The 14,687-nt window shown below is 46.7% G+C and overlaps 1 protein-coding gene across 1 annotated transcript in view; it reads right to left on the minus strand.

Moving 5' to 3' along the window:
- The window catches only part of LOC142487623 (scinderin-like), a 162,029-nt gene that overhangs the window by 15,057 nt on the left and 132,285 nt on the right, over positions 1-14,687 (minus strand). Inside the window, exon 12 of the mRNA XM_075587232.1 lies at positions 10,340-10,517. Coding sequence (XP_075443347.1) covers positions 10,340-10,517 — 178 coding nt within the window. The remainder of the gene's footprint in view (positions 1-10,339; positions 10,518-14,687) is intronic.

Consider the following 14,687-nt stretch of genomic DNA (forward strand, 5'->3'; position numbering starts at 1 on the left):
CAACAAGTTGGCTTAATACTAAAATTCATGGGGCATAGCATGTTTAATTAATTTTGATTACTTTCTATTTAGAAATTCGATCAAGCTTTTACAAATTATTTTAAAACATTAAGGGGCTAAGAAAAATAGTGAAATTTGAACAATTTGTGCCTTGTTGCTCAAACTTTTTGTGCCAAAAGTTCGTTTTTCATTTCCACTAATTTTTGAAAGTTCAAACAAAACTGTGGCAAAGTGAATCTTAGCTGGTTCTCACATCTCTACCTATTATTATAGAGGTCATGCAGAATAAGATGTTTTTCTTGTATTTCACCAGGGAACAAACACTTAGAATATTGACAAAGCAGTCAAATATTTGCAAACTACTCTGCAAAAACTTTATTTCTCTAAATAAGATGGTGGTTTACGTCCAATGTTATTAAAATACATGATACAGGAGACTTCCTGTGACGTCAAGAGGAATGGCTGCCTGAGAGACTGGCTCCAGAGCCCCTCCAACGTATAACCTATAAAAATAGCAATTAAATAAACAAATCCCCCCCACAACCTACAGTCCTGAACCCCTAAGACCAGCTGGGCACAAGAAGTACCTTTTCCGGCGATTTAGAGAGGGGTTGCCGGCGCTCTGGGAGGCCTCCTGTGAGCCCCGACCCCCGGTAGAAGTCCCCCCCTGACTCGCACGAAAAAGTCAGAGGAAACGCCTGAAGGAGCGGTGTGGGAGGTAGGAGAGGCGACGGGGCTAAGCTCCGAGTGTCCCGCGGAGTCCGCTCTAACTGCGGGGCTTGGGGATCCCCCCCTGCATGCACTGCCCTTGAAGAGTGCCCGTAGCAGCCTCCCGTGACCCAGAGGGGAAGCCGGAGCAGCATCAACATCTCCCCGCTGCGGTCCCGGTCCCCGCTTGCCCCCCTCCCCCAGAAAAATTAAATAAATATACTTACCCCCATCAGGCGATCCCGACACGGGAAAAGTACCCCCTGGCTGCAGGAACTGCGAGTTCCACCACGTGGCGGCAGGGGAGGAAGCGGCCATCTTAAAGGAACACTCCACTGAGGCACCATCTCCCCTTAAAGGGGTATACAGCTGCTTGTCCCAACCATCAGCTTCCAACTGCTGCCTGAGCCTCAGTATGCCACAACCCCCTACCTCCCCAGCAACACAGCGTTGAGCCAAATAAATAAATAAATAACTACTCAGCAGCTCCAGAAACACCCCAGAAGTTCCGCAACACTCTCACACCTCCCCCCCTTAAATAAAAGGGAATAAAAATAATAAAGTGGGGACCATAAGCAGGCAGGGGAACATACAGAGCATGAGCGGCAAGGGCAAAAAAGCAGCCCAGCAAACAGTCGGAAGCTATTTTACCCCAAACCAGCGACCCGCAGGGAGCTGCGAGGACTCGCAAGACGGCGGCCTGACTCGCACACGGGAAGGCCCAGGCAGAACACAGCAGCCAGAAATGGCAAACATCGACGTTAATAAAGAATACCTGGAGAACCTCTTCACGAGAATGAGGAAAGAAATCCAGGATGACCTGACTAAAGCGGTCAACACCTTAAGGAGTGATATGAACCTCCTGGCTGCTAAGATGGACACTCTGAACCATAAGGTGGAAGCCTTGGAGCATGCCCAATCCTCCGCAGAGGACGAAATAAACCGGTTACACTGGGAAATAAGGGAATTAAAGGAAAGTGCCGAAGATCAAGAAAATCGCGACCGGAGGCAGAACCTGAGAATAAGGTATGTCCCGGAGTCCGTGGAGACGGACCAGCTCCGCACTTACCTGACAGACTTATTTATCCACCTAGTCCCGGACTTATCCCCTGATAAACTGGAGATGGATAGGGCCCACAGAGCCCCGGGGCCAAAATCTACTGACCCCAAGAGGACCAGAGATGTCCTGATTAAATTCCATTACTACTCTACGAAGGAGAAATTATTAGCAGCCAGTAGAGACAAGGGAGCCTTACAATTCCGCAACACATGAATCAAAATCTATAGTGATCTCTCGAGGAAAACTGTAGACAGGAGAAGAGAGTTAAAACCCCTCCTGCAGAAACTGAGAGAAAACAACTTAAAATATCGCTGGGGGTTCCCATTCAAAATCGTTGAGCAATCAGGAGGGAAATACCACACTCTATCCTACCCGGAAGAAATCCCGAGATTTATGAGGGGCCTGGGCATCCCGCAGGCGAGTGCCCATGAAGAAGCTGATGGCGCTCAGAACCAAAGACCAACTGAGAAGGTACCGCGAACTTTCCAGAGAATCGCCACCCAGCGAAACCAGGTGGGGGAAGAATAAGAATCGAGACTCAGAACTTGTCCCGACCCGACGGAGGCGGCGGGACTGCGCCCTCCATTATCCCCAGATCTCCCTCCCCCTGGATAAAAGAGAGAAACAGCTCCCCTGTCTACCCCCCGGTGGATCTCCACTTACCTGCTGCGAGATGAAGTCGCTCTCCTTCGGAGTGTCGGTGCTCTTGGCCTCTGCATGGAATGCGAGAAAGAGTCTCAGGACGAGAGCAGGGAGCGGCGGACAGAAGACCCGATGTAGACGAGGGGTGATGATGTTTGGTGGGGCGGGGGGGGCTTTGGTTGTGCGGGAGGGGGGGGGATGATTGTCTGGGGGAGAGGGGAACCACATTTCTCTCCCCTCCCCCCTTTCCTCTCCCCTCGCTCCCTGCCCGCCCCCCCCCCCCCCGCCGTGATGGATCGGGAGCTGGTCCGGCGGTCTCTGCGGAGTCAGACCCGGCCAAAATAGACAGAGGCTGACGGCAAGCCCAAAGATAGACATATATGGACTGAAGCTATACGAAAAAACTCCCTCGTATATATCCAGTGTTAGTTAAATATTGTAAATACTTAGCTGGAACCACCTCTACGCCAAGGGGTTCACCCACAACAGCTCGGTTCCTCCCGGGGTGCGCCCTGTACCCTTAACGTTGCAGCTGACCCAAGCAAAGTAATGGGAACTGTAAACATAGGGATCTAGATGAAAACAGCGGAACAGCGCCATCTACTGACAATACAAGCAAATGTTGGTGGACACAGTTGGGGGGCTCACCTGGGGAGGAAACGAGAAGCCTCTGGAAGGGGGATCCCAAAAGAGGTCTTAGGCTTTCTACCATAGAGGCCAACAAGAGAAAGGGCTCCAGGGAAGGTACCCAAGGGGGTGATACTTGTATAGACCTCCCCCTCCCCCAGCACCCCCCCTCCCCATCCCCTACACCCCTCCCCTCCTACCCTCACGTGCTCCCCCCCGGCCCAGTTTATCCCCCCCCTCCCTTTCTCCCCCCCTGGTCATACCCCTTCCCCCCTCCACTTCTGCCCGCCCCCGTCCCCTAGCTGGGGAACACCCCTACCCCTATGCCAAACCGAGGTTCGCATGACATATAAACATAAGGTTATGAAAGCAATTAGTTAAGGGTCCCACAACGTTAGACCCGGAAGTTATATGGTTGAACAAGTTTTATGTCATTTAATATGTTTAGGTTCAATGCCTTTTGAAGGAGGGCTCTCCAGCCTCCCTGATGGCTCTCATAGAGCGGCACTCAGGGAAGTCTCCCAGAGGCAATAGGCCTACTACCTTCATCCTTAGAGAGATGAGGGTCTCTAAAACTGGGCTCTTGGACAGCCCACTTTCTTTTCTTTTTCCACTCTTTTCTCACCCCCCTCTCTTTCCTCTCCTCCCCCATCCCCCCCATGCCCCCCCAGCCATCCACGTGCCCAGAGAACACAGGGAACGATCTTGCAGAACCAGCTCTCATCAGCACCAGGTACTCTATTCAAAAGAAAAGTCACACATAAAAATGAACACAACCCTGTTTTTCTATCCACACACACCCAGCAGAGACGAGCACATACGCAGACGACCAGGGTCTCCAGAAACCAAGATTCCACAAAAAGGCCACTCGGAGGTCAAGACAAGGTATGACTGTAGAGACGTCCACCACCTTGGGAAAGTGGAGGGACAGACAGAAGCCCTGAAATACCATCCAGGTAACAATGGCCCATAACACAACACTTAAACTAATATTCCTAAATGTCAGAGGACTAAACTCAGTACTTAAAAGAAGGCTCGCTCTTCAGGAGCTCAAAAAGACGAAGGGAGACATCCTGTTTTTACAGGAAACCCACTTTAACACGACAACCCCCCCAAAAACCTTCCAGAGATATACCCTCAGACCTACTATGCATTCTGCCCAACCAAAAAGAGAGGGGTAGCTATTTTGTTGAAACAAAATGTTAAATTTTCTTTAAAAAAAGAAACTGCAGATCCGGAAGGCAGATTTCTTATCCTCCAAGGCACCTTGTCCGGGGTGGATATTACTATGGTCAATATATACGCCCCAAACGAGGCCCAAGCTGACTTCCTGAGAGAACTTTGTGATAGCCTAGCTCCCCAGCCTAGAACTACACTGTTGTTGGTCGGAGACCTAAATATGCTTGTAGACCCCGACCAGGACAGGATGAGCACATTAGATACCCCCCTCCCTCGTGCTACGGAGAAAAATGCTAGGGAATTCCGTAACATACTGAAAGAGTTCGCATTAATAGATATCTGGCGAGCACAGCACCAGGGTCAGAGGGACTACTCCTACTTCTCCCCCCCGCACCAGACCTACTCAAGGATTGATTATTTTCTGGGTACTAAGGATATCTTCCAGGCAACCTCCCAGTCAGATATAGTATCAATATCCTGATCGGACCACGCCCCGGTCTCGCAGACGCTCTCCCTCCCCTTCTATAAAAATAGCCAATACAATTGGAAACTAAATGATTCTCTGTTAAACCAACCAGATGTAGAAATAGAAATTAAACAAAAACTCAGAGAATACTTTACACTGAACAAGGGCTCCGTAGAGTCATCAGCGATGCTATGGGAGGCTCATAAGGCTACAATCAGAGGGAATATCATTTCCATAGCCTCATACAAGAAAAAAGCACGACAGAAATTGTACAACGAATTGGCGGGAAAGGTCCAATTACTGGAACAAAAACATAAAACTAATCCCTCAAAAAAATTACTCAAAATATTAGATAAAGCCAGATCTGAATTCAAACAGATACAACTCGATGAAGTGGAGAGGGCGCTACGGTGGACCAGGCAAAAATACTATGATAAAGGGAATAAGGCCGACCGGTTATTAGCATCCAAGCTAAGAGGTCTGAGAACTAAAGCCCAAGTAACAGCTATACAAACAAAGACAGGTGCCAAAACATATTGCGAGAAACAGATAGCAGCCGAATTCTCAGACTTCTACTCTAAATTATATAATCTAAAGTTCCCAAAAAATAGATCCTCTAACGAGAAAGCTATAGCTAAATATTTAGATTCATGTAACCTTCCAAGCCTCTCAGAAGGGGATCTTGCAGAACTAAACAAAGAAATCTCCCAAGAGGAGCTCTTAAATGCCATCTCCCAACTAAAACCTAGCAAAACGCCAGGCCCAGATGGGTTCTCCAATCAATATTATAAGACATTCAAGCTAATTCTAGCTCCATATCGCCTTGATATGTTCAACGAGTTTCTGGAGGGAACAACCATCCCAGCATCTATGTCTAAGGCCAATCTAGCAGTCATACCAAAGGAAGGGAGAGACCCACTACAGTGCGGTAGTTATCGCCCCATAGCCCTCCTTAATTCGGATCTAAAACTTTTCAGTAAAATTTTAGCCAACAGATTAACCCCCATACTCCCAAGCCTAATACACATAGATCAAGTCGGGTTTATTTCCGGCAGGCAGGCCTCAGATAATACCAGGAAAATCATTAACATAATCGACCATGTACATCTCTCATCCACGAAGGCCATCCTATTGAGCCTAGATGCGGAAAAAGCATTCGATAGGATCAGATGGGACTTTTTAGATCAAACATTAATCAAATTCGGATTTAAGGGCCACTATCTGACAGGGGTCAGAGCCCTGTACAAAAGTCCCACGGCCGTCGTGAAGCTCCCAGGAGGAGACGCAAACCCTATAAACATTAAGAATGGTACTCGACAAGGATGCCCCTTGTCTCCGCTTCTATTTGCCCTCTCTATCGAACCCTTGGCAGCAACAATTAGAGAGGATAAAAATATAAATGGTATTGAAATTGGGGGGACAAACTATAAGCTATCCCTCTTTGCTGATGACATTATCCTGACTCTGGCCAACCCCTTGACCTCACTCTCAAATTTACACTCACAATTAGACAAATTCAGCAAAATCTCGGGATACAAAACTAATATGGATAAGTCGGAAGCATTAAATATATCCCTACCCCACCCCGAGGTCAAATTACTGCAAATAAATTTCAATTATAGGTGGAGTTCCACAAAAATCAAATACCTAGGAATACAAATAACACGGGAGTACAAAACACTATTTCAATACAATTACCCACCCCTATTTGAGAGACTAAAAAAAGACCTTCAAAGCTGGAATGGATATCAGATATCTTGGCTAGGAAGAATAACCACGGTAAAAATGAACATCCTACCAAGACTTCTGTATTACTTCCAGACTCTCCCTATTGATATCCCACTAGGTGAACTCAAAAATATGCAAAACAAAATCTTCCAATTTATTTGGCAAAATAAAAGACCAAGGGTAGCTAGAACTATCTTGCTAGCACCAAAGGAAAGCGGAGCCTTGGCAGCCCCGGATATCATGAAATATTATTTGGCGGCCCAACTCAAACAAGTTATAATGTGGAACAACGAACCAACCACAAGCTGTTGGATTGGGATTGAGTCTGCCTATGCGAGACCTCTCTCACTCCCGGCCACCCTGTGGACCGAGAGGGGTAGGGAGACCTTCTCAGAAACATTAAAGCTGGGAGCAATGAAATGTACATGGAGAATATGGACTAAAAATAAAGATAGGTTTAACCTAACGGCCTCACCCTCACAACTAACGCCCATATTTAACAACCCGGAGTTCCCCCCAGGCTTGTTCCCACAGAGACTCAGTGAATTTAAAAAGTTAAAGATAATGGTAGCAGAGCAGTTTATAGGAAACGGAAAGATCCTATCGATTCAGGAGCTAGAGAAAAAGCACCAAACAGTGAACCTGCAGATCAGGCATTACCTGCAAACTCTTTCCAAAGAATTAACATTTCAACCATTAACAAATTTTGAGCGCCTATGCAGGAAAGGATATTACTGTAAGGGGTTGATTTCGGAAGTGTATCTGGGTCTGGCAAGAACAGTAGGTTGTTCCCAACACAATTATATGCTCAAATGGGCGGAAGATTTGAACATAGAGATCGATAGGGAAGACTGGGAGGATATCTGGGAGGCAGCTTCCAAAACATCAATATGCACCACCACCAAAGAGAATATTTATAAAATTCTATTTCAATGGTACTTAACCCTGAGTAGGTTGAGCCAGATCTTCCCCGGGACCCCAGATTTGTGCTGGAGGGGATGCGGAGAAAGAGGAGATATGGCTCACATCTGGTGGAATTGTCCAAAGTATCAGGTGTTCTGGGTCATGATCAAATCATTAATCCGATAATACATGGGGGTGGAGATTGAGATGGACTCGCTGACCATGGTGCTGGCTAAACCAATTGACGAGCTAGAGACGGCAGAAAACTAAATGACAATACACGTACTCACGGCAGCTCGCTGTTGTGTGGCAACTGCCTGGAAAAAAATAAATCCACCATCCAAACAGACAATACTACGAAGACTCCGCGAAATAAAGTCAATGGAGCTCCTTACAGCAAAACTAACCCAAAAAATGGACAAGTTCCATAAGACATGGGAAGTATGGCCAGGTGTGTAACAGACTACTACGAAAGCAATCGGAAAAAACTAAGGGGCCAATTGGGCTGGTCCCTCCCTTCCCCCCCCCTCCTCCCCTCCCCTTCTCTCCCTCCCCAACTCTACTTTCCTCCCCCTCTCCTTTCACCCCTCTCTCCCCCCCTATCTTTTCTTTTTTCTTCCCTGACAATAAAAGATGCACACAAAGAAGCGGCCGCTTCCATTCTAATGGGGGAGTATGTGAATAGGCAATACTTAACACAACTAGTTACATATTTAACTTAAACAGGAACAATGATTCGTGAATATTTACTGTGTTGTACATGACAGTTAGTACTCCTCCAATGTCTGTATAACAAAATGTATGATGTGTGTATTTTGTGAAAAACAATAAAAAAATTGAAATAAAAAAAAAAATACATGATACAGTGCTGCTTTTTGCATCAGTTTTGTACCAAGAGAATTTAGATAAGTTTCCTCCTTAGAAAAACACATGAAGTCACACAGAAGAACGTGAGAAACCCTGGAACCTCCAAATATTTATTTTTGTGCTACATCTCTGGGAAAAATACAACTACAGCACTATAACTCCATTTCTATACTTTAGCTTCAAAGGCTTTGATTACTTACATATTCCCTTCACATGTTGATAGAACTTAGGTTAAACAAACTTTTAGAATGCCACAAATTCAAATAATTACGAGTAAGGGGGTATACTTTTTTGGGGGGGTTAACATTTAGGGCGACCTATTGACATCCAGAGAACATCACTAATGTTGGCCTACGTGATCTCCAGTGAATAGCATCAATGTTTTGCTTGTTTCCTAGGAAAATTGCATTGGCACTCCTCTAGGAGGAGTGAACGTGATCTGAACAGAAGATTATTATTAATATTAAAGCAGATTGAAAGACTGCAGTTAGAGTTCAAATTTGTGGCCCACAATAGCAATTACTATAGTGCAACAAAGCTACACTCCTCCAACATTGTTCTCTTATGTTTGGAAAACAAAAATATATATATAAAAAAGCATGTTATTAGCTCCCATCAATAATTCATATGCAGATTTGCATTTCCAGATCTTGTAGCATTCACTTAGGAAAAAGCAATATTACAATAATGGTAAAATGATTATTTAATAGATTTTTATATTGGTTATTACTGTGGATTATAGACCAGCAAAATATCAAGCACACATAGTCACAAAGGCTTTAATTTTTTTTAAGCAGTGTAGTGTAGTATGTTCATTTACATAGGGGGTCTATTTTTCCACTTTAGCATGACCTATTACTACAAGAGCATTAACATATTTCCCATATAACCCTTTACCTCATTTTTATAATCCCTATTGTATGTCCCCAGAATATGATCTTATTTGTCTCTAATCCTCTTGTAGCTACCATATTTTTATTCCTTTTTTCTGCTTTGTAGTTTGACTTTGATCTTCCAAGCGTATACCATCCATGCTCTGTGCCTCCGTCTTTCATTACCTCCCTGCCATTCCAAAAAGACACATCATCGTTCTCTTCAATGCAATACAACCATAAATAAATCCACTTCAGAGTATTGGGTAAAATCTTTATTGCAAGCGTAGGTGTCGTACAAGCGTCCCAAGACATGCCCCTATCATTGTTGTCTGTTAGTGACTCTACAGTTCTCTAACTACAGTGTATACAGTATGTGCACAGTTACAGTACCTAACATCAACTGTTACAAATGCCCCCTGAAGAAATGTCAAGTGGATATCATACACTGTATATGTACTTGGATGATATTTGCTAGCAACTAACATTTTGGTAGGTCTTGTGCAGCAAATTGTTTTAAAAGTATGCTTTTTATGCCCAAGATCGAAACTTGGGTAAATCTTTATATATAGATGTAGCCAAGCCTCCTTAGGCTACTAATTCTCTGTCCCCTCCAGCACTGTAAGTCCCAGTAAAGTGTGGGCAGTGTTGGGAACAAATCCTGCAGAGCCTGGTTGTATTATTATATGTGTGTTACCTAATAAAGTTCAGGAGTAGCCTGGTATTACAAGGAGGGCCAATGACTAATAGGAGGCTGGCTTACAAGCCTGTCCCCTGGGAAGGAGGGAGTTTCCCTCTAGGGTTTAGTAAGTGTTTCTGGGAGTGAGTTCTGGGCTGACCTCCATACTATGAGGACGCAGCAGTGAGCCTCTCCTGCAAAGGAGTAGGCTGAGGCCTGGCCCTGTTAGGGGGTAAGGTTTGCTGAGGAGGGATATTCAAGGCCTCAAGCCTGGGTACTGTCTTCAGGGACTGTAACCTGTACTGCCATGCTGTGTTCAATAAACTCCAGTTATACCCTCTCTGGTTTGATGCTTGGATTATGAACAACGTAAGAAGAGTGCTCCTGAGGTTCATCCTGGCTGTACCAGGATCCTCTTGGGCTGGAGGCGCTGCCGCTGATTGACGAACCATCCATGATAGCCTGATCCTGTTATCTCCCTACAACATCGCGGAGATCTCAGGCATTCTGATCCACCTCACATGTATGCACCAGCACCAGAATACATGGTAGCGACATGATCCCACTTAGGGTGGGGGAAAAGTTGCTATATAAAAAGTAATACAAACCTGGCTCTTTGCCTTCTTCTATTTTTGTGGCATTGCATTTTAGAATTTTAGCAATGTACTCCGCTCCCTTTATCTCATCTTCATTGGCTCCTTTTCCTACCCACATGATGCCAGAGTTATTTTTTAGTTTCAGAACAAAAGCATCGTTTGCATTCAGTGATGTTGCATCAGCATCAACCTGGAATATATTAGTATCATTATTCATTTTTCTATTCTACCCTTATTCACACATTCAAAAAGCTGTGCTAACATTTACTGCATAGTATTTTCTGATACAAAGAGAGCCGTATAAATAACAGTTCAGTTGCTTTGTAAATTGTGTTTAGTGTGTTGCACATATAGGGGCAATTTAAGGACCTCTAAATCGTCAGTTTGGGTCTTTTTCGGCTGAAAATCCCCATCGTAATGAGTGCTCGCTGCAAACAGGACGGTACTGCGAGGCCGAGGTGGGGATAGGATACACCGATCTGGAGCCACCAAGCCACGTCTGGATTGCGGGTATCATAGTCATGGGTAGCGGGGTCAAGGTAGGAGAGGTATGGTTGGTAGGGGTCACTAGCCAAGGTCGAGGATTGGAGAAGTCAGCGGAGTCAAATGGAGCAAGGTAAGGCAAGACAATGCAGAGTGCTTGCGACCAGTGCGACGTCACAAGAGGTTTATATTCAGCCAAATTCCTGGTGGAAGAGGCTGAGCCTAAATAGCAAGATTGGCGAATCAGACGCATGATTACTCTTGCAGGCAGGAGAGAAGCTAGAACCAAACATGCGACTGGAGATTGACAGGGGCGGAGCCTGCACCTGATCCTTACACCCATTGACTTTAATGTTGCTTTTTAGCCGAAATCGACTCAATAGGCCACTTACAATATGGACAACATTGAATAAGGTGATTAGATTTGCCTAACAGTGGAGTTATGCAAATTCCTTGTGTAGGTGGTAAATGGTAGTTTATTCCTCATAAAAATAAGATCCTGATTAAAAGTTGGGCAAACACAGGCACAACACCTTAATTGTATTGGGCACATCAATCTAATGACTGCATATAGGAGCACACACTTTATGTTGCATCTGTCTTATATTAGCAGCCAATTTAGAGTTTGATTAATGGCAGTTCTTAATTTCATAATTTAATGATACACCAATAGGGACCAGCTGATCAGCTGCAAGAGGAAGACCGTTACCATCTCCCACTGTGCCTGCTTTCACTGTGACTCTGTCTGCGGTCGTTTCTGCTGTGTGTGAGCGTTCCAGCAGCAGGTCTAAAGGCAACTGGCTTTCAGTGGGTATACATAAAAGGTCTGCCCCATCCATCTAAGCTGATCTCTACCAGGTGTCTGTGTGTAAATATACCTTTACGTGAATTTTACTCTTTACGTCTTGTAAGTGTGTATTATCTACCTTACATTTATTTAAAGAAATTTTATTTAATCTGCATCATAAGATAATGCACTAGGGGAGTGCGCTTTTTTTCTATACAGTACTGGTTTGGGAGTGATTCTCCCGTGGATGAGCAGCCCCCCTCCTGTAATTGGACTGGATCTGGCTATTGGGAATCTTTCCCCTTTGTTTTTCTAATGAATGCTCTTTTTCACTGGACTTGTGTTTGATGGATTGAACTCTGGGATTTGTACTTGGTACTCAGAGATAAGTATATTAGTGCATGACCTGTATGTGTTAGTGCTGCTTTGTTTTTGTGTGTGTATATATATATATTTATGTAGCCATGCATGTAAAATGGTCTGCAGTTGTCTCCCCTGCTGGCAGTAAACCTGGTAAGTTACAGGGATGCCAGCAGTAATTATGGAGGTTTGCCCTCATACCCTGGTGAGGTGCCCTATGTATGAGTGAGAGTGGCTCCCAGCTCTGAGTCCACAGTTAGTGACATCAGAGCTGTGACTGCTCCTAAAGTATATAAGGCACAGCACTGCTCAAACGTTAGTTGGTTGCTGGAGAGCTGAGTTATTGGGAAGGAAGGATCCACTAGTGCAATAACTAGTGGTCCATTTCCACATTAATCTATAGAAGAGCCACACTGTGTCCAGGGACCTGGCACAGGGGTGATCTCCCTACGAGGAGAGGGGATCCAACTCCATTGGGAGGGTGTACCTGGCAAAGGGACAGCATAGAACAATGTGCGGCTGAGACAGCTGGCTGTGAAGGGCAGCTTGCCCACCAAGCTACAATAAACATGTCTTGTTCAATGATACCCCCACTGTGTGAGTGTGATGTTACTCTCCAGTGGACGGCATCACCAAGAAGGAGTTCTTCATCAGGACCATCTCCCTGCGGATGCATAGACCCTGATGAGTTGGAGGCGCTGCTGAGATATATATATATACCTGTCCTGATTGACAATCCCCGAATACCATCATGCGGGAGACTCAGGAGTCCTGTTGCCTACAGGTGCACCACCAAACACGACCTTGTAATGGGGTTGGTTAGACCACACGGGCCAATATGAGATGGGGTGGGTCATACCAAGAGGGAACAACCGTTACAGTTGGAGGCGCTGCTGAGAGATATATATACCTGTCAACAGGACAGGCTTTTGCTAGGCACACTGGGAAACAGGGAGAGTGTCTGCTGCAACTTTGTGCTGCGTGGAAAGGAGCCAGTGGTAGTCAGGGGAGCTGCTGGAGCTGCAGGTCGCACGGACGCCCTGGGATCCTGCAAGGAGTTTAGTGGGGCTGGAGCAGGGCTATAGCTGTCCAAGTCCCTTGAGGTAGTGCTAGTGGTAGGACGCCTAAAGGGATAAACTGGTAACGTAGTTCAGGAATCCTGGAGAGGGTCTGCGCTAGACTTGCCAACAGTAGGTAGACGCCCAAAGTACTGCATGGAAGAGCCAGAGTACTCTGGTCCATTCCAGACCACTTACCGAAGGGAGCACAGACTGGGAGGAAGGAGATACAGCAGACACCGAGTGTGTGAGCCTAGCCTGAGGTAGTGCAAACACGAGTCAGATCTACATTAGGTACACAAGGTGGTGCACAAGGCATTTTTATTGTATCGGTGTGGCAGCTGCCCCGAAAAGAGGAGCTCCATGTACAATAAAATAATATACAGTAGCCCAATGGCGATCGCAAGAATGGAAAATCTGCGCAGTGCGGAAGGTCCAAGATGGCGAACGGAGGCCATTCACTCAACAGTGAATCAGAGGGACATTGCTAACCAAAATGGCGGTTCCCCCTTCCCTGGGAGACCGCGTGGGCCAGTTGCAGAAAATATAGCAAATACGCAACTTGCAGAGAGTTGGCCAGGAGTGGCACCAACGGGAAGACTCCACCCTGATGCGGAGTATGGCGCGAAAGCTGGAGCCGCGCCCACATGGACTATGACTAACTCAGCCCCTGTGCTGGGTCATGAGACTAAATCGAGGAACCTCCCTCCAGTATCCACCAGGGGGAGTGGTTTCCAGTTGTGGCGGATGCGGATGGAGTTAGCTGGAGAAGGGGTTGGCAACCAGCCCCTGCACTTCAGTTGCGAGGAGCCAGTAAGCTGAATAGACCACTAGTGCGAGTGCCTCCTCTAGTGACTATGGCTTGTAAATCGGAAGAAGGGTCACCGATATCTACCCATCCCTACTCGCCCCAGGAGGCTTCCTGATACTCCGAGTGGTGGGTATAGAAACGGTGGCATGTCTGTGCCTGCAGTGTCGACTGCCGGGTGGTGCTGTGAGCTCTATGGCGCGATGTGCACAATGTGGCCTACAGTATCTGTGGCCAATGCCGACCTTCCTACCGGTCCAGGCTGTGGAGACCGCGGGAGATATTGCCATGCTGGCGGCGGAACTCCCCGGCGCGCTCTGGAGGGAGTCTGATGATCCCGGAGAAAGGGGATCGGGCCTGACTATTAAAGCCGAGCCAGATGAGAAAACTGACCAGCGACACTGTGATAGAAAAGGGGCTCATCGGCGATCCCTGAGTGGAATGCCCCGGCCTAACGCGAAGTTGGAGTCCTTGGACGAGGACACCGCCAGTCCTATCGCGATGACGGCCCGACCACCGGTGAGCCACAGTGGCAGTACAGCTAAACCAGTGCCACTCACCTGTGTCGGAAGTGAGCGGAGCTGAGTGTCGCCCGTGCAGTGGCAGCCCGAGAGGCAAAGTCCCACGGCCGTGGTGACCAGCGGTTCCGTTGGCGGCAGATCCACCCCAACACCACGGAGCGGTAAGCAGAGCCCCTGCTATTACCAGGTTCCGAGGATGGCAACGGTAGAGGAGGGACGGAGCAAGGCCCGAGCGGTGCCACAGCGGAAAAAGGCGTTGCCGGATGTAGTCGTGGAGGAAGAGATTCCGCTTGGGAACCCAACCCAAGATGGCGACGAGACACGTGCGTGCCAGGATGTCGTT

Source organism: Ascaphus truei, chromosome 2 (assembly GCF_040206685.1).
Source record: "Ascaphus truei isolate aAscTru1 chromosome 2, aAscTru1.hap1, whole genome shotgun sequence".
In the NCBI taxonomy this organism is placed as follows: domain Eukaryota; kingdom Metazoa; phylum Chordata; class Amphibia; order Anura; family Ascaphidae; genus Ascaphus; species Ascaphus truei.